General features: G+C 35.6%; 1 protein-coding gene and 1 long non-coding RNA gene across 3 annotated transcripts in view; one reads left to right on the top strand and one right to left on the bottom strand.

Annotated features, from left to right (window-relative positions):
• LOC145943116 (uncharacterized) overlaps positions 1 to 3102 on the top strand; it is a 240043-nt gene extending 236941 nt beyond the window's left edge. For both annotated transcript variants that reach the window (XR_014426481.1, XR_014426482.1), the window contains one exon: positions 2755 to 3102. This is a non-coding gene — a long non-coding RNA (uncharacterized LOC145943116). The remainder of the gene's footprint in view (positions 1 to 2754) is intronic.
• The window catches only part of Fng (Fringe glycosyltransferase), an 82690-nt gene that overhangs the window by 37367 nt on the left and 17346 nt on the right, over positions 1 to 27977 (bottom strand). The window contains exon 5 of the mRNA XM_083050495.1: positions 6812 to 6971. Coding sequence (XP_082906621.1) covers positions 6812 to 6971 — 160 coding nt within the window. The remainder of the gene's footprint in view (positions 1 to 6811; positions 6972 to 27977) is intronic.

Below are 27977 nucleotides of genomic sequence, written 5' to 3'. Positions count from 1 at the left end.
GGATTAATCGCTCTTCGGGGCGATCGTTGTAACGGACCGTGTCTCTCTCTCTCTTAGTGCGAAAGATTGTCGAGATACAAGAGTTGGCAAAATGCAAAATGGTAGTGCAACGAAATAGTAACAATAAATCCGCTTTGTACTGTACAATTCGATTAATCCTCGTATTCAATATAAAGTGCAGGGAGAGATAAAAGAAGATATAAATGCTTCTAAAAAATAAAATAATAAAAAGAAAAGAGAATAGAAGGAAGAAAAGCAAAAAATACAGTTTATCCCCAAAAATCAGAAAAAAAGGAAGAATTAATTTTTTTATTCTAATATTTCAGATGACGTATATAACATACGAATTTTTAATTATTTTTAATTAAGAAAATATTGAAGAAATCAAAGGCTTTAGCTATAAAATCATAATATAGAGTGCATCAAGAGATAAAAGATGATATAAACGCTGTTAAAAATTAAAATAATAAAAAGAAAAGGGAACAGAGAAGAATAGCAAAATACAGTTTACAAGAAGACATCGAAGAAATCGAATGAAATCAAAGATACTTCAGCCGTACGTATGTGAGTTACAGAGCGAATTTCCCGCGGTAAAACCACAGGACGAAGGACTCGCGGTGTCGATATGGGTCGCTGCCTCGCGGGCAATCGCGCTCGCGCCAAGTTTCCGAGGCAACGTGCGATTAACAAATTATCCCCCTAGCAGCATTGACCTACAAGCGTAACGGCAAACCCGTTCGTTGTGCCGTCTAGGTTCACTTTGCCTATCAATTTGCGGAATACGCTCATTCATCCACCGCACGGACGGACGGGCGCGCCTTTCACTAAGCGCGCGGCTCCTCTCGACAGGCGCGGTTTTGCACCACCGACCCGAGAGAATTGTGGCCACCGAAAGAATCCAAACTAACGATCCGCGCGTACTCGGGGCCGCCCCGGGTTAATTATCCCTTCGACATATCGTGCATCTAGTTGCCGTATACTCTCACGCTTTTACGGATCGATTGTCTATCGCGAGCCTCGACCATTTGTCAATCTCTGCGGACAGATTAATCGTAACCTGGCGGCGCGGCTTTTCGCGACGCAAATGACGCGCGTATCGGAAATGAATCTGTTATCCTGATGGGAGAGTATGGCTCGGCGTGAACAAGAAGAATCGGATAATAATCGCGTACCAATTTATGCGACTATTTCTTATATTATGAAAAATTAATTCGACGCTAATAAACATTCGAGATATTTATGAGTGGTTGCGCATCAATTCATTGCTATACAAATGTCCTTGCATATTGCATGAAGCAGCAAACCCGCAGATATTTATCTCGCTCGGTGATCCACTTAAAAATCGGTTAGCTCGTTGAAAATTCTTCGTTGAAAAAAAAATGCGAAGACGTTAACGATACAGCCCGCCGCATTAGCGGGGCTATCTCGGCTTCCTGTGGTTGATGGCAGGTCTCTAAATGCTACTACACACGCTACGGGGTGTCCGAAAACTTTGCTCCGGCGCAAAAAAATTTTACACGAAACGACGCGCTGGTGTCTTTGTGAAAAAATGGATTACCGCGTTTCATCCTTGCCTTCGCTAATCGCGCGAGCGCATCTTTTAAATATTATATCGTTCGCGAGGAGGCAAATCCGCCCCAGTTGCCGGGGGGACTAGTAACGAGCCGATTCTTCCCGAGCACACGGTGGATATATGCGCACACGTGTGCGACGAGCGAGCCCGAGGATTTCTCGGGCAAATATAATATACGAGTACGCGGAGCCCGCGGGGAGCAACGTCCACGGCGGAGACCATAATCTCGGTTGGAAGATGGTACCACACCCATGGGGGGTCGGGAGAGAGATAGCTCGGCCCCGGACTAAGGACGATGCTGGGCACGAGAAGGCGGCTATACGGATACAAGAATATGTACTTCTCCAACGTGGCCAACGTGCCTCGCCCGGCCGTAACCACCTTTCACCCGCGTGTATGTATTACACCGAGTAGATACATACGAGTAGAGGGTCCTACCACGGGTCCGTCGCCCCGTGGATCGCGATTCGCGCCCGAGATAAAGGGACGGAGCAGAAATGCATCTGCATACGCGGAGAAAAGCGTCGCGACGCGTTCGAGTTTGAAACGATGAAATTCGACATCGTAAAACATCGAACATCGCGAAAAAGTATAACAATTTGTTCGAAATCTTGAATTATTATCAGCATTGATTTCCCCTTGACGGAAAATAAAAATCTCAAAGATTTTTTCAAAGACCGTAGTAAAATCAAATCTGTAATTTATCTTGTGTATAATATATTTTTATTTTAATATAAAATATTGTATATATATATATTTTTATATAAAATATCTGAGAGAGAGAGAAAATCAGATAGATCTATCTATAAATATTTCTCGATCAGTTAAAAATTTTTCTAAGAGAAACTGCTGTTTGAAGATTTAATATTAACAGGCTGGTTCGCAGTACAAGTAAGAACCATCTTTTGGTCGGGCGCTTTAATAGAACCCGTCGACTTTTTCTTGTATGCAAATTATCTTTTTTATGAAATGAATAAAAGGAGCAAGGGACTACTTCTTTATCTAATTAAAGGGCGGGGCAATAGGCGGTATGAGAAGATAGCACAATCGGGGTTTACGATTTTTATTTTAATTAAATCACGACGATGTAAACGTCATTTGCACGAGAAGGAGCTTCGTATAAAGCCGAAAAGGTTGAAATTGGTTAGCATGAGTGTTACGATCGATATTTGTGCTTACAGGAACCGCCGCCGATCGGAGGTTTTCAAGAGGTGAACGCGATACTGGTCCAACCAGATCGTAAGAAGGCTGAATGAAGAGGACCGCGAAGAAAGAGGACCACGTAGAGGACAGAAAAACGACCGAGATCGAGTCAAGACCCTTTTATACGCACCGCACAATGTCCATTCAACATACAGGACATACTGTGCCAAATAGCTGCGTAATAAAACTAAAATAAAACGATCGGAGCACTGGTCTTGAGCTTGTCACCTTACGTAAATCCCGCGTAATATACGCATACCGAAATTCTATCAGATATATAATCAGATTAAAACAAAACAGGCGATTTTACGAGATTTACATTTTCCTTGAAAAATATAGACGAAATTTTTATTTATAAATTACAATATCGAATAATGAAAAATAAATCATTTAGCGTTCTCTTGATTTAAAGAAACACAGTTTATGCCAAAATGTTAAAATAAAAATTTTGTATTTACTTTAGGCTTAAGCCTCACTATAGTTTCTATAAAAGAGATATAACAGTTTAGTTTGTTCAGTATAATTTATTATGTATTAATTTAGCGAAATGAGCCATGTGTATTTGTGTTATGTTTCTTAAATTTTAATTATATACTTTCTGCCGTGTTAATTTCGTGCACCATGTATATAACTTTGTTAAAATAATGATCGATTTACAGATCTTCTCTCAATTATTTCAATAAATTCTTTCGATGCTCGACGGGACATGTATAAAGAAAATCTCTCGCGCATTCAACGCTAATTCTATCGAGTATATACTTGATGGATTAAGTGCTGCCAGGAAAGCGCGTGTCGAAGGATATCGGCCAATTTAAATTCCGCATGAATACTGCATCATCTTAAGTGGGTTACTACGCGACGATCGATATGCCAACATGCGCGTATAAAGTATATACGATCGATCGCGTTTCGCGCATCTTTTCGTCGGACAGGTAATGACTTCGCCGTATGACTGGTTCCGCAATAGTTGTCGGACCGGATCTCGACGACGACGATAAGACGACGACGGACCCAATATGAAATAATGGCGTGAAAAATGGTTCGGATGGTCGGATAAAGCGTGTAAGAGGCTTTCCTCGAACGCTTGTGTATTAGGATTTTTACGTCGACATCTTTTTTCCCCGTAGACCATTGATCACAAAGTTGGAAAAACAACTGAGAATTTTTTTACTTTTATTTCGATTACATCGTACAGAAGAACTTTGTAAATCCGATCTTTTAACACGAATAAAATTCTTTAATTCAATCTCTGTAAATCAATTTTTTTCTTAAAAGAGTCTGAAAACCCCAATAATTTCAAAACTGGATTTTATTTTAATAACATTTTTTAATTTAAAATTAATTATTAAAATATTTAATATTAAATGTAAAAGGAAATTTTTTTGAAAATTGTCTGAAAGTAAGAAATAAATTCTTTCCTTATCTTCCTTAAAATTATAATAGAGAGACTGAGAATACTTTCTCTCTATTTATGTACATAACATAAAAAAATCCTAAAATAGATTTCTACGTGATATTTCTAAATAAATAAATCGTTCAATAAAATCAGTAATCTAAATTTCGCTCGTTGTTTTTTCCCGTTGAATATCTACCTATATAAGCGCAGTAGTCTTGTTCAGTAGTAAAAGACGCGATCGATTATCCGCGATCGCAGATCGCGCGAAGTTCACGAATGGTAAAAAGGGAGAGAGAATCAGTGGATCCGTATTATTAGACTTTAACGAGCGGCGGAGAGAAATCAGGGAAAGAGATATCAAAGGAAAGGCGCTTGATGAATGGCTTCGATCAGACCTTATAAGAAGCGGTTAATCTCAGAAGGTGGAACGGATCCTACGGGCTTTGCAAGATTTATCGTTTCATCTCGAGAGCCACAGGAACCTCGCTCGTCTTTATCCATTTTCCCTCCCTCATATCTTTTTTCCTCCCCGTGATGAAAGAAGAGAGCGGCTTTTCCAATTTGTAGTTTGTCCTATTCTCAATCGCGAAATGCAAATCTCGCGAGCGTAAAAAGCGATCGGCGATTAAAAATTGATTCGACGCGCGCAGTGGCGCAAAAAAAAAAAAAAAGAAATTTATTTTAAATTCCCGAACAAGTGGATTAAAACGGTTATCAATTTCTAAAGCGGATGACGTGCGTATCCTGGAATTTTTTTCCGGGATACATTGACCGGTCCTTTCTCGATTGTGAGCGACGTGAGAGAAAGGGAGAGACGACTCTCTCCTTTTTCATTTCTCATCTCGGCAGAAGAAAAAGGATTAATGGCCTCATAGCATGACATCGCCGTGTGATAAGATCGCGGGCTTCCTTTAACCGTCGGCTGCCGAGCGTCAGCGATCATATCGGCGACATCCGAATCGCATCGCGTATCTCTTTAAAGCAGTACGTGAGACAGGCTTTTATCGATTCGTGATTGTGCACGGGCGAGTTTCTCCGCTTGCTATGCGTCGAAAAAAACGCTCCGCTTCACACTTCGTTCCCTTTTACGAACGCATCGATCTCTTTCAACTTGTTTGAAGTTTATTAATAATTTATTAATTTGAAATTCAATTTCCGAATTTCGCGGAAATGTGACGTTTTAAGAAAAGATTGTGATCCATAATTTAAAAGTAATGTCATATAATTGAAAAATAAAATAATAATCAATATTATTTCTTTAATTCAATAAATATTTTTAATTCAATATTTCGTGATAAGAAAAAACCATGAAAATCATATGCAATAGGCCAAAAATCTCCGAGAGCAATTTCGCGGATGCGACGCGCGAGCAAAAAGTATCGTAGATTGAATATCCGCGAGAAGACAGTAAATCCCTTGCGTGCGGTTGCAATTGCGTCTTCCGTGAAAGAAAATCGAAATTTCACGGGCGCGAGCTCGCGAGACGAGATCTACCCATAAAAACCCATCGCGCACTCGTATTCAAGGGGATAAAGGAGATACGTATATATACGCGAGGCAGGCGCGCGAGATAATAGCTTGAAATTCGCGGCGCGCGAAGACACACCGCCGGAGGGAAGCATTAAAAAAGAATAGACGTTATCGCGTGCATTTTCCTCGCACATTGCGCCTTCGCCGTCGAACTGCTTACAAAAGCGGAGCGATCCCTATTTATACCTGTGCTCGCCAAGAAGACATATGCGCGCTCGACTTCGCCGGAAGCCGTCGTCTCGCGGATGCATAAATTCGATAAGACCACCCGTTAGTGACGGCAGAGTAATGTTTCTCTCGCGTAAAGACGGTAAAGAAGAAGAAAAAGAAAATATTTCTTTGAATAATCCTCTTTTTCCTTCAACTACCCCATTTCATCCCCTTTCCTTTTTTCCTATTTATTCCTCCCCGCCCTTTTTCCGTAGGCGCATTTAATTTCATCGCGAGATCCACCGGAAGCCTCAAAGACGGTCAGACGAATTTCACGTCTACGGTATCTTCGCGCATATGCTGGGCAGCAAAGCGCTCGTTATTGTCATGGCTTTAAATTGCTACTCTTGGTATTACGATGCTAAATAAATCCTCGAGGGACACGTGACCGAGCGCAAAAGGCGCACGTAATTAAGTTGATTTTCGGAGAAGCGTGTAATTACGGTCCGAGTAAGTTTATATCGGAGCAGATGGCCGGAATAAACATGTACAGTTGGATCAATGGATAAATATTCTATGAAATCTCTTAAAGTTTCGATTTTATATTGTATAAATGTAATTATTATAAAAAAAACAATGATTCATATACAAAATTAATCAATCACGCTAAAAAGTCTTGAAAATATCGACAAAAATAATTTATAAGTCTATATTAAATTATTCAAGACAATATAAAAATATCCATCGGTCCATCAACAACAGAAATATTAAAGATCTGCATTCTTGTATAATTTTACTAATATATATATGTATGTATTGCTTCCCATCTCCGGATACAAACACTTTTTATATAATGGCGAACCGTATGTAATTCATACGGATATATTTAAAAGTTCAAAAAAACGTATCAGAAAAGTGCGTGAAAAAAAAGAGAAAGTTCATGATTGATCTGCACTCACCGGTCGCTTCTGCGGCTCCGGACCCTGCCTGATGATCTCCAAGGGCGCAGGTATCGAGGGCTTGCCAAGGTACCAATCCTCTCGCGGGCTATAATTGTCCAGAAGCTTCAACAGGCGTGGCACGTTCACGTAATTATCGTCATCGAAATGGCAAAACCATCTGAAACACATAATAGAAGTATACAATATAATAAATGTATGTATTTATTCATGTATGTTATTCGCGCATGTCTGCATAATTTTTATAATTTTTTAAAATAAAAATTATATATATAATTTAAAATAATTATATATATAATTTAAAATAATTATATATATAAATTAAAATAATTATATATATAATTTAAAATAAAAATTATATATAATTTTGCTTTATTATTTAATTATTTCTATGCTTTTAGAATGAAACATTAATATAGAAATACGATATGATAAATAAATGTTAATTATTCTGTTCTGTTAATTATTCACGTATTATCACGCATGTATTATTTCCTACATAAATTTTTTTTTATAATTTTAACTTATATAATTTTACTTTATTAAAGATTTAATTGGGATTCTGTGCTTTTTGGCAAAACATTAACGATGCTTAATTACGCAACTCCCTTTTTTTTTATTTATGTCTGAAGTAATATTCTTCTTTTTTCGAAAATTTTTCTTTAAAATCGTGTCATAATAAATGACAAATTGATAGTTTTTGAATTTTTTCAAATATATCATTAAAATTAAAAGCCATAGGATTTTCAGAATATATATCTAGATGTATATATATAATTATAAATGTATCAACTTAGTAACAAGAATCTTTATATCAATCTAACAATTGTAAGTATTGATCTCAAATGAGTCAAAATCTTTGATATATAATAAAAATAAAATAACGTTCTAATTTTTACATTAACAAGTGCGATTATTACGACGACAGAATTTATGTATCCTTTCTTACGAAGCAGAAATTAATAATTCAACGGATGCGTCGACCTTCATTTATTTACGCGTAACACCTGCGAAACCGCTGTACGCTGGAATTTCTCGATAACGAGGATGCCGCTTAGAGCGCAGAATTCAAATAAGAGCATAGAGACGACCCGCTTTGCTTATATTCTCGCGGGATTATCCGCATCGTGTTTCCGCGGTTTGCTATGCGCGAGAGATACAAAGAATAAAATCACGCATATATACGCATATTACGAATCTACTTTAATAAGAACAAAATAATACAGTAATTAGAAAGATGGCAACAATCTCGAGACAGACTTCTTAAAATAAAAACCTCTCGTCACGCGGATTAACATCCTTGTTATATTTAATATGTTCTTCAACTAGACCATGTTGAGATGGTAATTAGATAATGGAATCTCAGATCTCACACATTTCTTAAAATATCATAAGAGCGTGAAACCCTTTCACCTCTTTTTAACCAAAGTGTGACGGCAGTTGACCAACATCCTCGTAACCCTTTCCCACCGGCTCCAAGAGATAAGGGCTCCGTGTCGCGTCGAAGTCAGTAAACGTGTAGTGAAATCGCGAACGCCTAAGATAGGCGAAATGAAACGAATCTCTCTCTTTCTCTCCTTCCTAACGAACATATCCTGCCATTAATGCGCTACCGGGTGCCTACGGGTGGTCGCTACGTACCTGCCGCGCGCGGCCCAGCATCGTTAATACACCTGAATTCCAGCTTAATGGCGTAGCCGGCTTACAACGGGAGAGGGATCCGCTCTCGACCGAGGACGTTGCTGTTCGTATATGCGCGAGATCGTATCTCCCGGCGTGAGCCAGAACGGTGTTTGCACTGTTCGCGATCGGCGTTCGGTGCGTTCCACTCATGTGCAAACGAATCGTCGCGTATAATGCAACAATATGACCAAGGAAAAGCAGTCAGATGAATCGGGATCGCTATTGCATCTAACATCTAGCGAGATCGAAATTTGGCCTCATCAATTTCTAATCTATATATGCCTGATTAAAGATAGAGAGAAAAGAGAGAGATCAACGCAAATAAATATCAAAAATATATAGTTTTTTTTTAATAATAGCAGCATATTTTTTTAAAAAATTTACTCACTTTTTTATAATAATATGTTAACTTTTATTAAAGTAAAATGCTCTCTTAAATAGTAAGCAAGTATATGCAATAATTTTGAATGAAAATTATATATGTACTCAATATAGAAGGAATTGCAATGTATGTAAAATCAGGGAGGATTTCGTATCTGCATATATATTAGAATCTGTCTGCAGAAACGTGTAAACTCACAAAGAGAGCGAAACTAACCGAAAGAAGAAAACAGAGATATGAAATTTCTCTTACTTCTTTTCTGCACACATAACGCAGATTGCGTGGAAAGTTCTTATACAACAAAAAAAATATGAATATCGAAATACATATATTTCAATTACGTGATTTATAATGAGCGAAACATCGCTCTCTGAAAAAGCAAATAATTAATGACATAAAGACGAATTCTCCCGATTATAATTAATTACGTATATATCGCATAATTCGCATATATATATATATATATATATATATATATATATATATTTTGTAGATAAAATATTGAATTTTAAAACTAATTTTCCTTAACTCTCTAAAGATATGCGAAAATTACGTTTCTGAAGCCAAGCATATATTAATTCTTCAAAGTCTTCGTCAATGTCGCCTAGTAAAATCGAGACGGCAGCTTTAATTAAATGTAACGCCTCGCAATTATTATGCAAGACGCAGTCAAAAAAAATAATTAAACACGTTCTCTTTCTCGCTCGTTAGTCGTCGGCACGGATTCGAATAATCAACGAATCGAGTGTGATAAATGGTCCTTCATATCGATCATATGGAACATATCCGTATTCGGATATATGATTTCTATTAAGCGTAACGCCATAACACACTCGTGTCATTAATAATACACATCCGAATGTCGATAGATATTAATGACTCCTCTCAATGGATTCGAAGGACTTAAACGATTGTTCGAAAATACTTTGTCTCGTAATAAATCACGATCCTTTGCCGCACGAGGCAATTAAATTTAGGCGATTTTATTTATGGAAATTACATCTGCGTACTTGTACAACAATCGTTTGCGTACGTGTTCGAAATAAACTATACCGTCAGAGAGGCAGATAAAATTGACATTTCGCTCAGCTGGACTTAATGAGACATGGGTGCGGCGCACTGTTAATTACCGAGTAAACGACCGATTTATTCATCACGAGAAGGTCGCGGAGACCGGATGCGTGAAAACACGATCGAATTACTTTCGTTCCAAGCACGAATGGATATTGTTTCGGAGCAATGTCTCGGTTTTGCCCCAAACCGCGGAATTCGATCGTGCGTGGATAAATATCGTAAGAAAGAAAAAGTTCCAAGGTTCTTGCCGGTAAGAAACCTCTGCAAGTACGGTAACGCCTCATTGCTTCGAAGAATGCCTATATCTTCCGAAAGGATATAATCCCGAATTTACAGCGCGCGATAGGTAAGAAGTAACATCAAGTAATTTACCAAGTAACACGTTATTCACACAACTCGATATTTTTCCATCTATACCTACTTATTTTCAATAATCGTCTTGTGGTTTCCCTGATACATATTTTCATCGATATTTCGCTCGATCAATTTTCAGAAAATTTTGCTTATTAATTAAATAAATATATCCAGAGAGATAGGATCAGTTTCATCATTTCCAAATCTATTAGGTGTTTGCAAAAGTTCGTAAGGTTACAAATAAATGGCACGTTAGATTAGGTTGCAGTCACTTAGTAATTATTTTCTTTTAAGTTGCTTTCTTGTTTTTAAATGTTGACCATATTCAATCAGAATTGATGGCTGATAAATCATAATTCCGAGTATAACTTCATATTTAATGCGATTGAAAATAGAACCATCCTGCTACACGATAACGCCAGACCGCATGTTGCTGTTGCAACTAAAGAGACGTTGTTCGAATTGAATTGGGAAGTCCTATCAGCGTACTCTCCAGACATCGCCCCAACTGAGTTTCATTTATTTAAATCGATACAACACGGTTTATCCAATACACGATTTCAAAATGCTGAAGAAGTGCAAAAATGGATCGAGTAATGGATTGCTTCAAAAGATAAGTCATTTTATCGACGTGGGATTAAATTATTGCCCGAAAAGTCGCAAATAGTTGTCAATAGCAACAAATAATATTTTGATTAAAATATTATATGTTACTTTATTTGTTATTAATAAATAAAAATTTTTTAATTATACGAACTTTTGCAAACACCTAATATCACCAGAATTGCAAAAGACTTCAAAAACTGTCTCAAGTCGTCATTTCTAATCTATTCTTATTATAGCAAAAGAAAGAGAAGTGTAGTATAAAGTAAAAAGTAAAAGATTTAATAAAAGAATTTATGAGATACTTTTCAATAATATTGCCAAGTATAATAGAATGTCTGTGGGTAAAGATGATCAGTTTTAAGCTTTGCAATTCTTAAATTTAATCGATCAATTAAGTTAATCGAGGATGGTGAAACTGATCCATGATCTTCTGGATAATGTGTGTGTAGATCGCGAGTGTATATCTGCAAATATTTTACATATTACGTCAAACGTAAAATGCCCGTCGTTGGACCACCTGCACTTAGGGACCGCGTAAGTCAGAACAGCGGCGTGTGTCACGTGTGCACGAGGGCGTGAAGAACGGCTCGCTGCCGCTGGGTCGGCAACCCCGTGGCATGTGACCGAGTGGTTCTGTTAACGACGATCGCCCCGGCGTTCCCCGGCGGTACGCGTTACGTACTTGGGTGCACATCCGCCGTGGGAAACCCGCAGGACCCCCATACGTGGCTGCACACACGGCCACGCGTGCAGCAGCAGCGGGGCTTTTAAAAAGCCGACTCGTCGCTCGCCGGAAGCTTCACACGTGCAGCGACACGCGTGCATCCCGAATTAAGTTTGTCTCGTGTATACGCGGTGTCCCGCAATAGTCATATGCACTTAAGATTCGTTAATTTTTCAACAAATCATTCGCTATCTTGATGAAAAAATTCCTATTTAAAGAAACATCCGGACTGTTCCTTTATCGTATCCTAGAAACTTTATTTTATTTTTTGTTTAAGATAAAAAATATATATCTTAACAAGCAATTTTATATATACTTCTTCAAATTTGTGTGCTACAAATGAGAAAAGGTAAAACGGAATTGATTGAAGTTTCAACTTGTAACTCTTTGATTGTGATTATGATATGATGCTCCTCTATCGAGATGATTGTTACAAAATGAGACATATATGTAATGCATAATCACTCAGTATTTATAATTCATGAAACGCGATGTAAGGAGTTGCAATCATATTACTATCGATCGAATATGACCACTTGTCAACGAAGTAAATGGATTGGGGGGATGATGAAAATGGCGACTGCAAAGGGTAGCGGTAGTTTACTGTGGGAACTGATCGCACCTCGATTCCCATCAAAGAGACGATTCCCATCAATTCCCACTTTCGAATAATTTGCAATCGATCTAATGAACGTGCCGCAATAAATCGGAAATAGTTGTGATATTAGAAAATTACATTTCTATTTAAAAATTTCCTATATTAGATAAAAATCTATAGTCAAAAACTCTTCAGTATAAATTGTAATCAAATTAAAATTTCGATTAAAAAGATTATATCCAATTTCATGATCGTATATACATATGTATGTTTAATAAAAAAAATTTCCGCACATTTCTTATTTGAATGTAACAAGCGGATTATCATAATAGATGCATGTTGCGACAACTGTTATCTCGTAACGAGTGATTTATTTCCGTCTTAATATAATATAATTCCTTGCCACTCACCCAGCTGTACTTGCATTCTTTATTTTGCTTTTGTTTTTCTTATTAATTTTTTTGTCTAAATTAGCCATTTAATTTCTAATTTTATTATATACATATATTGCTTAGAGTGTGTGTATGTATTATAGAATATTACAAAATTAAATGTGTGTGAACCGTGAATTTTTTCATTTTTATTAATAATTTGTAATGAAGATTTTACCGAAAGATAGATTTAACCATACCTTAATTTCTTGTAACATTGCTTCCGCATAGCTGATATAAGTGTAGATATCATCAATAATAAATAATTTTATATATAATGCGCGCGCGCACATGTGTATCAGAAAATTTGTGCCTTATCAAATAATCTGCTGAATAAGATGATGCATCGGGGCGGTGATTATAATTAAATTGGCCGGCAAAAAGACGTGTACGAGCGTGACTCGTTACTTTGGGATTGCGCTCCTCTCAAGCGTAGCAGACAAGACTGCCGAGGAATGAAACGCCTCGTCGGTAAAAAGCACGTTATTTTTAATTAATTCCTACCGAGGAGGTCGGCCCGGGTAAAAATGGCGCACGCCGAAACTCGGTCCCGCCGTATAAAGGCATCATTCGCGCCGATCACGGCTGGAAGCCGCAATCTCTCTCGATCTTACGAGGAAGGATGTGGAAAAGGTCAGGGCCTGGCGTGTGCCGCCGTTATGACGGGCGTGGTGTTCACGATCCAAACGTATATTAAATCACGTTCGTGCCGGGAGCACGACCCCCGCGTGTTAAAGCTGATCCTTTCCATTTATGCTCCGATATTCGGATATACATATATTCGCGAGAGATTAATGGAATAGCGACGCGCGCGTATGTACATATTTCCGCGATATTAAATTCTGATACGTAGAATAACGGGATGCAGCGGATACTAATCGGAATAGCGCATCGTTCATCATGAAGTTTGAATTAGTACTCTCATTATTAGTACAGATATATTGCTATAATACCGAGATACTCAAAGTCAATGCATACAATTTAATTGATCGCAATTTGAACGATGTTTTCGATATTCGATGATATTCGTGCGAACACGGTTGCGTACAAATGTGCTATTATACTTCTTGGCATTTTTTATACATGTGGTGATGGTAAAAACAATAATATGTATAAATATAACCAAGAGATATTTTTAAAAAATTATTTTACGGCGACTATTTTAAATCGAAATAAAAACTATTCCGATACCAATATCAAAATTTTAAAGAAAAGTTTTATTAAAAATCAACGAATTTTTTTATTTACACATATTATTGTAATAATAAATGTAAATACAATCAAGAAATATTGAAAGAAAAATTATTTTAAATTTATCGATTATTTCAAATCAAAACATACTATTCGAATACCATAATAATATCAAAATCTTAAAAGAAAAAAGTTTTATTAAAAATTGACGCATTTTTTCGAGGCGCACAAGGCGAGTAGAAAGGAGGAAGAATCCGGTCAGAAGGAGAAGCGAGAGGAGAGATTGGGGATCGGCAATTTTCTCGACATGTAATTTCACCTGTTGCACACATCCGGCGCGAATCTGATCGGCCGGTTCGATTTGTAAAGGTAACGAGCCGTCTCGGCTGTGCCCCGCTGCTACGATTATCAGAAGCTATTCTCCGGACTACGAAGGACGAGAGAAAAGGCGCAGAAAAAACCAAAGATACGAAAGTAGAAAACGAGGAACGAGACCAGAGAACGGATCTTTCTCTCGAGAAATGTATCTTTTAGATACAATAACTGAGCAGTGTATATATTTTCTTATATGTATGATCAATATAAATAGTTAAATATAAAAAATATATTTAAGTATATTTTCAAATTATGTAACAAAATACTATATTATATAATTTTAAATTTAAAGTGGCATTTTTTTATATTGGAATTAATATTACGACGCGAAATAATATTTTTATTCGGCAAAAAAATATTTCTGTAAAAATCTTTCTCACAACCGGTTATTTGTTGTTGCGTCTACCTTATTAAAGAACTGTGTGCGGAGATGATATAATGGCAAGTACAGGCCCGATTTATATCGCAACTAATTGTCGGTTAATAATAACGTTCACCGCGACGGCGGTTAGTCACTTCGATGATTCATTTGCGCATTCCATAGAGTGATAGCTAGGCGCGGCGCGATCGAACAGTTGCAGCTAACATTAATTAAACAAATGATACTACTAGCGGGCGCGTGTCACGCAGGCACACTATTATTGCGAAAAATTTTGCGAGAACGCTTATCTTGTTAATTGCACTATTATTATAAGATCGATCGTTCGAAATATGTTTCCGTTCGCGTCGATAATTGTTAGTAATTTTGCGTTCAAATGTTTTTCACAGCTTGCCGCTAATTTTCCAGTCAACCAGGTGCTTTTCACATGCTTAATCGAGCGTATAATTTATCGATTTTATATGCATTAAAAAATTACTGGAATAAATTCATCGTAAATACATACCTTCGATATTACAGTAATGTGACAATTTTTAAAAAAAGCACTAAATGCTTTTACTGCAAATTTAATGGATATATATATATTTTTTTTTTTAGAAAAAGGCACCCTTAAAAATTTAATTTTTTAAAATCTATGATATAAAAATAATATTATTAATATTAGTTTATAGCCAACAATGATAATAAATGTATGCATAATTAAATTTTAAGTAAGTTAGCATTATATTTTAGAAATCAATATTACGATTCAAAAGTTAAATATCATGCTGGAATTAAATTTTCTGCGTTTTATTAATTATGTATTACAATTATAATAAAAATTATTACTTTTTTCTTTCTTTCTGAAATAATGAAATATTTCTATTGTGATTAAATTGTACTTTGTCATGGTTTTGAGTAATCGCGCAATATACTGCAAGAAATACACCCTGATTCCCGGAACAAAATACGCAACCTATTAATTCCCGCATTAATGTTTTCGCATAATCCTTAAGTAGGGGTTTAACGATAGAGCGGCTGACATTAAGTCCAAGTGTAATATTGTAATGTGGCACGACTAACATCGAGACACGCACACACAGGTAAGATCGCTAAAACCGTCGTTATTGGTACGTTAAAAACCACAAATAGAAAATCAAGTACCAATATTTTACGGTAATTATGCGAGTGATAAAATAAACCGTTTGATTAAAGGGCGAGGAAACATCTCGCTGAGAGAGCCTCTCTATCGATAGTCTCTCTTGCTTTGTGATAATCGGAATTAATGCACCAGCTCTCGTACTCTATATGCTACTTATGTATGGTTACTAACAAGGGACATGTCACAACTGTCCGGAACCGATTTGATTCTTCTTCAAATATGTTGTTAAATACACAAATCTAAAAGACACGTATTTTTTTATATGTGCGGATATTGAGTTTTAAGGGGTGAAACACCCCTTTAAAGAAAAACGGTATTTTTCTTTAGGATCGAATATCTGGTAAACTATAAGAGGTAGAAAAAAAAAACGCACAACAAATTTTAATGGCTTGAAGAGTACTTTAAAGTTATATGAACAAAATTTTTTATTTTTATTTTTTTTTAAATACCCCCATCACTTAATTTTTTTTTTCAAAATAAAAAAATTTTGTTCATATAACTTTAAAGTACTCTTCAAGCCATTAAAATTTGTTGTACGTCTTTTTTTCTACCTCTTATAGTTTACCAGATATTCGATCCTAAAGAAAAATACCGTTTTTCTTTAAAGGGGTGTTTCACCCCTTAAAACTCAATATCCGCACATATAAAAAAATACGTGTCTTTTAGATTTGTGTATTTAACAACATATTTGAAGAAGAATCAAATCGGTTCCGGACAGTTGTGACATGTCCCTTGTAAGTAACTAACTAAGAAGAGTTCCTAAATTAAAAGAAGCCTCTTCAATATCATATTAATTATGCAATTATGATATATACATTATGTATATTACAGCTGGCATAAAAAAATTACAGAGTTGAAGTCACGGTGCTATGGAAATCGTAAAGATAGAGGATAAAACAAGTCGGTCTTGTAAAGAAGCAAAAATATGTATATTACACTCCGAGAAGCGTAATAAAATATCGCTCCATATTTTCAATATTGTTCGTTCTTTGCCTTTCGGGATGTGCACGACTGTAATCTTATCGTCTCAACCGCGTAAATTATAAATAACACGATATACATAGGGACTCTCTGCACCTGCACTCGTAGAAGACGAACAGGTAACCGCGTAACCGCGAACCATGGGATCACAATAGAAAATAATGAAGCGACCTTACTGGGATACCGCTGGGAATGGCAATAGTGGTTTCTTTTCAGATGAGAAAGGATTATAGAAAGAGCAATGAAGAAGGACAATACAAATCACACGCGTAATGATTCTACATAAAGTTTAACCCTTAACTGATGTAAATCTAAAGTTTGATGAATTTAAAATCAATTTTTTTCTTAGCAAAAATAAGTAGAAATTAGCACATTCAATTTCAGCATTAAATGTTAAGTGTAAAATAATGTTGACTCGGCGCGATAGAACTGGATGAATAGACTCGTTAACAACGAATTGATACTATCACATGGCAGAGGGGAGATCTGTTCGAGTTTTCTGTATATCCTGGCACATACGAGTGAGATTTTATCGTATCGCCATGCAAATAACATCAGGAATATAGGTTGCACCTGTAGATATATGTACGATAATGCGAATTCATTAAAAGCAGATCCTATTGTGTGCTTTGAAAGCAGTATAGAGAATTGGAAATATGAATGTGCAACATTCGATAATAAAATATATTAAACGAAATATACGAGAAAGCAGAAATAAAGAATTAAAAAAACAATAAAGCGCTAAATAAAGTTAAAAAGTTTATAAAAAAATCTCTCTTTATCAAAAATATAGTGATCTTATCCATCCAAATTATCGGAAAAATTTCATCTTTTATTACTATATAATAATTACACATGTACGGGTTAATATAACGCAAAGTATACGATAAAGAAAGCACGACCAACGCATTCTCGCAATAAAAGTTTGCAGTCGTTTTGATCTATCGCCTCGAAGACAAGGAGGCTGCAGGGGAACGAGGTCGCGGGTCAATCTTCGGAACCCTCGGGCGTCGCAACATCTTGCAAGCGGCAGCCGATTAGTCACCCGATACGAACCCGCTCAGGTGAAATCAGAAGTGTCACGTTTTATCGAGAGGAATACAATTTCGCGAGAACGCTTTCGTTCCGCGACGAATTATATAATTTTAATTAACAAAATTAATGTTTTTTTTAAATTTCAACATAAAAACGTAATATGTAGATCGTGATTGATGACGATCAATTTGGAAACGAGAAAGGATCTCGATAACGCGTGTTTCTCAATTTTCCACAAGTGGCTGAGCGTGTCCTACAGATTATTACACGGCCGTGCTGCCAATAAACCGACTTTAACAGCAATTACCTTTTAGCCTCCCATTCTCATCAATTTCTGCAGACGAGTCCGGCGACGATAATATAGATCGGCGGCCTGAGGGCGCGAAGAGCATCGAAAATCGAGAACGCCATAACGGCTCAGTCAGATGAAAGTCAAGATTCCCGGAGGAAGTGTGCATAGCTCGGGCGCAGTGTTTGTCAAATAAAACGATCACGATAAAGAGCGAGGGAAGCCGAGTTTCGAAGGGGGAGACCGGAGCCCCGGTCCCTCCCGGCTCTGATCGCCGCGAAAGTATCGTCCAGATAATGACCCGCCGCGGCGTTCGCGACTACGGATCGATGATGGACAAAATTCCCGCCGCACATCCAACACGTGCAGCCCCGAGGCCGTCGGGGAAGGGAAATTATTGATTATTAAACTCGGGCCTGGCGGCGCGGTAACTATCGCGAAACGATAATACGCTCCTCTTCGAGCGATCGATTTTCGCTTTCTCGCGATATCTCAGAAAATCTCTCGAAAAACACATCTCCTTCAAATATTTCAAGGAATAATGTCATATCTGATGGTCAAACATATGATAGCCAACGAACGATTGTGAAATATTCCAATTGATATAGGTTCATTTATATAACTTATTCCGGAGAGATACTTTTTTGTAACTTGTATATTAATTTTTTAAAACATTAAACTGTTTAAATAATTTTAAAATTATTATTCTGTGTGAAAATTACTCTTGCCAATTATTTTATAAAACTTTATATATAATTAGCATCTAAATGAGATTAAAAAATATAAAAGTTGATAAATAATTATGCAAATGTCTAACTTTATAATAAAAGTGCTGCAAAGTATTTTAATTCAACTATAGATATATTTGCTAGCCGTATGAATCATACGTGATTCATTTTGCTAATCATATGAGCTGGATATTCAAACATATATATTCAAGCAATTATGCAAAATATTTTTTGTAAAATTAAGCGTTATTATGCGAGTATAATAACGCTTATTTAAAGCAAAGCAAAGATGATTATTAATCATTAACTCATGGAAGCGAGCAGTAAATATCATAATAAATCTGATCAGTGAACAATTACAAAGTTGTCAATTTCCTGACCACAATCATAAAATTATGTATACATAAACACGCAATTATATTAGATAGGATGCATAGAGAATAAAATTTAATTGCTTCAATATTCTCAATGTTACGAGTCATTTGATTAGTATTTCATCCATGCATTATTATCAATGTTGAATTTCATTAAACCAACTGAATAATCATATTTGTTAAAATTAATATCCCGTTTTTAGAATTTCAATAGATTCATCGGAATACTTGATGGAATTAATTACATCGCCAATAGATTACAAATAGAATTTAGATCCTACAAATTATAGTGATAAAAATTATCATGTCGATGAGTTGTCATGAGAAAGATCGATTTTTTACGATAAATATAAGGAAATAATAATAATAATAATAAATAAATAATGTGATTTCAGGTTATTACTATTATAACTATTTCAAAATATTTATCTTAATAGGAGGTATAAATATCATACAATTAAAGATTAGTAAAACTTCTCAATTTGTCATACAGTCACACAGATGTACGTCTTTTGCAACATTAAACATTGCGACCACCATATATGCATTGACATTAAACTGGATGGCCTGTAACCGCGTCAGTGCATCACAATGGATACCACCGTGGCAGCGCGTTGTCTTGTGCGGCGGAACTGATGAGAATTACGCGCACCTTGCCAAGAATTAACCGTGAATATCAGAACAGGCTTTTATCCCTCACGAACGACCATTCGCCATATTCCGCCGCGGGCTTTGCCTCCGTTTACACGCAGACGTTACGTATGCGCCGAGAAAGCGCACAAACGATTGTGCGTTTCGAAATTTTGAGAGAGCCTAGAGGGCTAAAGCAAAATCCACGTTTGAAAGATAATTACAGGATATTCCGAAAAAATATTGAAAATATTAAAATTTTCAAATTTAAAATCTTTATAAAAAAATAATTTAGAAATAATAGCATAATCTAAAACTATAATTTGAAATGTATCTAAACATTTATAATCTAAACAATTTCACATATCATGCTTGTTATAGTCTGTGTGAGAATAATAAAATATGTAATTTAAAAAAAAATCTTTTAAGAAAATAGAGAAATCTCATATATAATATGTAGAAAAAAATTATTAAAAATAAAATGTATAAAATATAACAAACTAGATTTATATATAAAAATAAATATTTATATTATTGCATTATTTTGAAATTCAGGCCATATTATTCCGTTTTTTTTCTGTCTCTTTATCAATAAAGAAGAATAAGAAAAATAATCATGAAATATGCATGGATATGTCAGTATTGAATACGTAATATTATTCGAATAGAAAAAGAAAATAAAGAAAAGAAGCGCAAAAGTTGCGAAACATCCAACTATGGGACACTCGATATACATTCGATATACAAGCCGGGCTTATACATCGACCATAAGATTTTCTTTTTCACAATCTCGAGAATATTTTGTTACGCAGATACGATTTCACGAGCTGTCTTATATTACTCTTATTTCCAACAAGTCGAAACTCCTTCGGCAACTTGTTATGTTAAAGTTATACAATCTTATAAATTATAGATATATGCAGTGTCAAAAGTATATTTTCTTCATATATTCTACAAACGCGATAAATTTAGTATCAAAAATATCATGACTATAAATATTATCAAAACGTGAAAAAAGACAAAAAAACAGCATATCGCGAGTGGCTTTTGAAAGAGATTGAGTACTCAGATTCTAAAGTCAAATGTTTTGTGAATACATTGTATACGACGATGAGGACGAGAAACTTAGTTTCCAGCCCTCAAACTAGAACGCTCCGATATAAAGTTTGAAATACACTTTCTACTGCCAAATCCACCGAATTCCAGTCAAACATAAAGCTATATATCAATGTTAATATACGTATACGTTCTCTGAAACCGAGGGCGTGGCGTCGAGCTAAACGGATTGTAAGTAGAAAGCATGGTGAGGTTAATCAGGAGGCAAATCCGATCGCGCGTGGCCAAAGTAATAACGCAACTCGAGATCGTGTCCAATTAAACAATCGTAAAAAATGCGATAATAAACGATCGTGAGCGATATGGCGTGTGTAAATCACCTAAAACTGGCAACGCGTGATTCTAAGCACAATCTGTTCTGTGATTGAGAAACATACAACTTTGAAACTATTTAAAAAATAAATTGAATTTTTTTTAGTTACAATACCTATAATTTTCGAAAAATATCAGATATGTGCGGAGAATCTGAAAGGAATATATTAGCTTTCAATGCAATAAATTATTTAGTACGCAGTAATTGACATAATATAAAAGTTTTATATCAAAAGATATTAAATATAAAACTTCAAATCTACAAGGAAATACGGCTTTCAATTAAATCTTAATAGAGCGAAAATACCGTTGCAGTTTTCGCAAAGGGATATCGCCCTATTTACGGTTACAAAAGCGCTTATTATCGAACATTCTGTACAAAGACCTGCCGAGAAGACGATGGACGGAGGAAATGCATCGCAATCGCGAAGATAGATGCGCGGTAGAGTTAAAGGAAAGAGACACAATTATCGATTAGGCGGGTACACAAATTCAGAGGCCGTACATCACCATACAGACTCTTTTGTTCCACTTTCGAGTGTATCTAGTTATATTGTGTACCGTCAAGCATCGCACCGGATGTACCAATGAGCGGCGTGGCGAGAGTCAATGAGCCATTTCCGGGGCTTCTCTCGCTGCAGAATATTACATTGATAACAGAAATTGCCTTCCAAGTGTTCGCGATGGATGGCAAAGACGTTTCTTTGGAGAGACTGGCCAAAAAACGGAACCGCAAAGATATCCGGTACCACATACATCGGATATTGTGACGGAGAAATTTCGAATTTAAATGTTCAATGTAAAGATATATAAAAGAGTAAGTAATCTCTTTTTATTCGTGTTAATACAAAAAAATAATTTGCTTAAGATTTTGCAATTATGTCATCGAAAATTGAGAATCTATCAAAATTATATCGATTTTAATCTAACCGTTCGAAACGTGAAATTAAACTTACTGACCTGATATGTATACTCGTGATAAATACATTAATTAAATCAATAAATTGAAAAAAATATACTAAAGTATAAGAAGAAATGAAAACTGACTCATTTACATTCAAGTTACTCACTTTTTAACCCTATAAGTATTCACGGAATTTAAGTAATTATATCTTACATGCGCTCTCAATAACAGCTTTTTAGCGGCTCTAAACTTGAGCATTTTCGATAAAAGAAACAGATTGATTCACTCTCGCGAGTCCATTAATTTTTCTATATAGGCTGCCTTCTCGATCCCCCGATATTCCCGCTCGTGTGATTCTCAATGGAATCATTCATGCGGAGAACCATAGTTGTATATTGTCGATATAATGAGATAAGCAAAAAAAAAACCCGTACTAAATGGGTTCGCTCGAGCTCATCGGAGATTCTAGGAATTTGTAAACGACAGTTTGCAATCTACACTAATATATAACTCAAGTTATATATTATCTCTATGTTCTAATTGTAAGTATTAAAAACATTAGGTACTCATTGAAAAATTAACTATTAATTAATTTTGCTAAATAATTAATTATACATAATTCTTAAATAATAGATATGTAATAGAAAAATATTTTAGAATAAAAATTAAACAATCTAAACTTTAATTTTATGAAAAAAATAGACAAATTCATTAATAATGAATAAATAAAATTATGCTAAATATATATCGTGGATTTTATTTCGGTTTGAGATAGTTACTCTATGTCAATGTGAGCAATGGTAAAACATGTGAGAGCTATTCTGACACAGCTTGCAAGACAACTAGATGGCCTCGTGGACATTAAATATCTACGGATCATAAAGCATAAAATATGTATTGAATTGCAATCGGCGTGCACATTTTATTTATGGAAAAGAAATCTCGCAGGCGAAAAATCGCGATACGCTTGACGTAACTTATCAAAGTTGACTATACTTCTTTGTCTTATATGCAATAGAAACAGAGCTCAAGAAATATTAATTTACACAATTTTTACATGGTTTTATTCTGTAAAAGTTATAAGCGCGATCAATCGCCGGATGAATTTCAAACAAAGCACAGTAAAATATATCTGCGCGAGTCTGTGTGTCTTTAATATACATTATTGCACATCGTCTCGACAATCATCGGGATATCGAATCCTACGAGAGCAAATATCGCGGTACGAAAGAACGAATCAAATGAGCCCGAGGGGATTCGCGTGATATCCACGCGGACTCTCCAAAGGGCGGGTACAAGAAGAAGAAAACGAGGACGAAGCAAGAAGGAGAATCGAGAAGAATGGACACAGGGGAGAGAGAGCGCATTGAAACGCGTCATTCGATCGCGAGGTCGGTATCAGGTGCAAACCAGTTTCGGTGCATATAAAAGAGAGACCGCATCGTGCATCGGCGATCTGCACTCAAATGGCGACACGCACTCATATGTATGTATATGCACGCGTGTATATGTATGCGCACACGTTTATATGTATATGCGCGCGAGCTGTTACGAACGAGTTCGTGCAACGATGTAAATCCGTTGCAACTTTGAGAGGTGCATACACAGTACCGCGTGTTACTCTCATAATTTCACAAACGCATTCTCTCTCTTCTCGTCGAGAAGACTGAATATAAAATAACTCACATCGCGAGAGAGCGACATCGTGATTTTATAGCCTGCGGTATATCGCGTGGTCGTAAACGATTTCGGAATTTTGCAGTATCCCGCGAGATTTCCTAAACCCCAATTATACCGCAGGATTATACCGTCGAATGCGTTAAAAGATACCAACGACCCATATATTTCTTATTTTATTCAAATCCTTAACATGTCGATGAACTTGGTGAAAGATCGCTCGTAAAGCGCGATATACGCATCTGTTGTAAAGGAATTATTTGCACATGTATATTTATTTTTATTAAGAGATCCTATGTTTAATTGTGGCTGCAATGCATTTGTGCATATCATTTCACAACGAGAAATAAAAAGAGAGATAAAATTGTTCAAAATTATTAAGTTTATATAAACTTGTTTTTAAAATTTATTATTTAAAACACAACGCGATCAGAGCAATTAAAATATTCACAATTTACAATACGATGAAATATATATAGTTATTTATTTAAATATTTGTATATACAAGCAGAAGATCTTTATAAAATCCTGTAAAGATTATAAAGAAGACATGTGCAAATACTTGCAGTTTTTTACAACAATCTCTTTTATATGCACAACTATGCATCTTGCTTCAAGAATGTAAATTTGCTCTATCCGCGCACGAAGATTCGCCTTTTTTTACCATCCTTAATGTAATCTCCTCGTCCATATCATCGGAGCATCTCGGAATTACGCGGTCTGGAAATTAGTGGAAGGAAGTCGCGATCAATCGCCGAGTAGAATAAACCGGTAGCAAAATCGCGCTTAATGCACGCAGACATTAACCGCGATATTCTATGCAACGAGTTGACGATTTCCATAATGACGCGCGGCGATCGTAATGATGGCGATTAATTTTATTGCCGTTACGCAACGGCGAATCTAAGCAATTGCCACGGCTGCGGTTCAACGATCGAGCGTTAAATAAATCAATTGTACGCTCTGACGAATGGCCGATCCGGTTAAATGATCGATGGCGATATGCCGACATTTCAAACTTACATTCACGCATGTATAATATAATGAAATAGAACGCGGTGCGCGACGCTTAAATGTGGCTTCATAAAAAAGATCAATTACGACAAATGCTCGTCAATATAAATAACTTGAAACAAAATTTAAGTCCTTGGTTCATTCGAAGCTATCTATTTTATTTTACGGAGAGTTTGAAAGATTGTAAAGTGAGATGTGCTAATTTCAAAGAAATATTCTTCTTTTAAAAAAAATATGTTAAAAAATATTATACGTTATGAAATATCGCGAATATTAAGAATATATGTTTATATTATAATATGCATCGTATTTTAAGATTGCAGTTAGAAGACAGAATATTCCACGCTATTCTCGCTCGAAGAAGAGGATGGAATTCGTGTCACGTTTACAGGCGCTTACAAGATACACCTGCCGTTATAAGACACGTCCGTTTAAGGTGGGATTACACTGGACATCTCTAAATCGAACGATTTCTCGATTCAGCGACCCACGCCTGAACCAAGACGTCGATGAGAATTAGAAGAAACGAGATTCGACAGTCTGTTGTAGCAAAGATTTATTCGCAATGTTGCTAAGGAGCGAAATCGAAATCAAGCAGTGAATTAGTCGATATATCATGTATATAATTTAAATCAAATACTTTAAATAAATATCAAACAACATAAATATCCGATATCTTTCCTCTCTAAAATAATCTTACCATAATTATTTAATTATATATAGATATGTATAAATATATCAATTTTTTTATATATTAATTTTGTCCTAGTCATGTGTAAGAAGAATTATATATGATATAAAGACTTAAAACATTGTAAAAGTAACTTTAAATAGAAAAATACAGCCTTTCCATTTGTCACGATGTCATAGAATTGTTTAAGCATTTATAAACTGCTTGAGAAATATGTTGCTCAAGGAAGCATTCATATATCACAACTTTCCCCCCAAAATATGTCTAATCTTTATGAATACAAATAAACTGTTCTATCTCGTATAAGTGATTGTTTTCCATTCAACTGATTATTTCCACATAATTAATTTTAATAAGAAGTTTTTCCTATGTAATAATCAACAAATTGTTTTATAAATTAAATTATTTAATAAAGAGAGCAACATCATCTGTTTCCTCAAAAAATTTCTAGAAATCAGTATGACAGTGCCAAGTGATGTGAGAGAATTTTCTCTCAGAATTTACCCTAAAAATCATGGTAATCGTGGGAATAATTTTATGAGAATTTCTCTGATTAATATTTATCACAATAAAAATAATAATATCTATCACAATAAAATATAAAACATGTTTGATTAATTTTACTAAACTGCATAGTAAAATTAATCAAACATATTTTATATTTTAATTTTTATTGTGATAGATATTATTATTTTTATTGTGATAAATATTAATCAGAGAAATTCTCATAAAAGTCTTTCCATACCATATTGTCCCACGATTACCATGATTTTCAGGGTAAATTCTAAGAGAAAATTCTCTCTGTGTACCACTTGTTATGTCAACGTGTCGAGAAATTTCGAACGCGATGCACGCAGGGTGCAGCGCCCACACGGAGGTAAAATCACGGTAAAATATCGAAAGAAAAAAAGAAAAGAGACGGGGAAAAGCGCAAGGCGGTCGGTCCCCTTCCGACATCTCTAAACGCTTATTATGCGGCATTACCGGCAGCCCTATATACGTGTAATACGCGGTCACGCGACGTTAACCATTGCGGGAACTCCGTGTCCAGGAGCGGTGCAAGTTTTTTGCTTCCCGATGCAGCGCGCTCGTGGCGCTCGTAATTGTATCCAAGGATATCCGCCGTAATTACCAAGAAACCATCCCGTGCGGCGGTGTACCCGGGAGAGCAAAGTAGTGCGAAAAAAACGGAAGAGTTTCCCTTCCTCTCTGATCTCTGATGCATTGCGTGTTAAAGTCAAAGATCGACACGCGAATACACACTTGCGCGAGCATCGATATTTCGCGGCTCAAAGTGGAACATGTTCGACACATGTCAGGCATAATTTGTAAGGTCGACTTTAATTATAAAATCGCGTGTATTAAGTGAACCTTACAAATTATGTGCATCATTTGCTCTCAATATTCGCGTGTGCGTAAATGGATCACACAACTCCCTAAGCTCGCCATGTTTTTAAATATAACACAGTTATAAATATTAAAAAGATTTAATTTTTCTGTCTCTCTCTGAGAGAAAATAGCAAATTGTTTATATAATAAAATGTATTTATTTCAGAATACTTTCTGTAAGACGCCAGTTTCAAAGTTTGCAAAATACCGATAGTATATCAGCTGTAAGATTTCTCGGAAAAAAAATATTATTTGAACATGATAGATGATATCACTGTGCAAACTGCGCGATCTTGTTGGAAATGCGATAAGATGACCTAAAAAAAAAATGCCGCACACTCCTCATGGAGAGCCTCTCAAAATAATAGAAATAATAAAAATAGTTAATTTTTTTCGTGACTATTATATTCCAAGACTTTTATATTGCACATTAATTTCACGGTTAAAATTTAAACGAAAATATATTAACTTTAACGTAAAAGAAAGAAATAAAATGTCGCAATAAGTACGTGACAAGATTTATATTTGTACTACACAAAATTAATTTTTTATTCAAATTAAATTATCGACGACGATTTATTTTTACTAAAAATGATAAAAAGAGATAAAATTTTAATGAAACTACTAGAAGAGTATTTGCTCTCTTAAAAAGTTCTGTCGTAAAATATCTCGATATCTTCTGCAAATTTACGTCATGGTCATTTTACCGCTATTCTTTATCGACGCCAAAGATCTGAATGGCTGTGCCATTGTAAAACACCTGTATAATTAAACGAAGCGAGGTGTGAAATCGTCGGTGATAATTTAAACGAATGAGAAGTCGTAACGCGTTCAGCAATAAAACACTGAAATTCCACGCCGTGGAAAAGAACACGTGTTATCTTAGCTGAGCTAATCTTATGATTACGAAAACATCTCGATAGTATCTCGGCGGTTCATAATCATGAATAAGCTTGTTTTTTTTTTTTTTCCCCCTAAAAAAATTAAACGTATTGTTTATTACTTTAAATTTCGAACGAATGTTATTTATCTACCTCTTCTTAAAATTTTTTAAATATACCTCCTGTAAATATTTAAAAAATTTAAGA

This window comes from Prenolepis imparis, unplaced genomic scaffold (assembly GCF_030444845.1).
Source record: "Prenolepis imparis isolate NDT839.2.m4 unplaced genomic scaffold, iyPreImpa1.0 SCAF_11, whole genome shotgun sequence".
Taxonomy (NCBI): domain Eukaryota; kingdom Metazoa; phylum Arthropoda; class Insecta; order Hymenoptera; family Formicidae; genus Prenolepis; species Prenolepis imparis.
The sequence above is the reverse complement of the archived record's forward strand: the minus strand, read 5'-3'. Positions and strand labels throughout refer to the sequence as shown.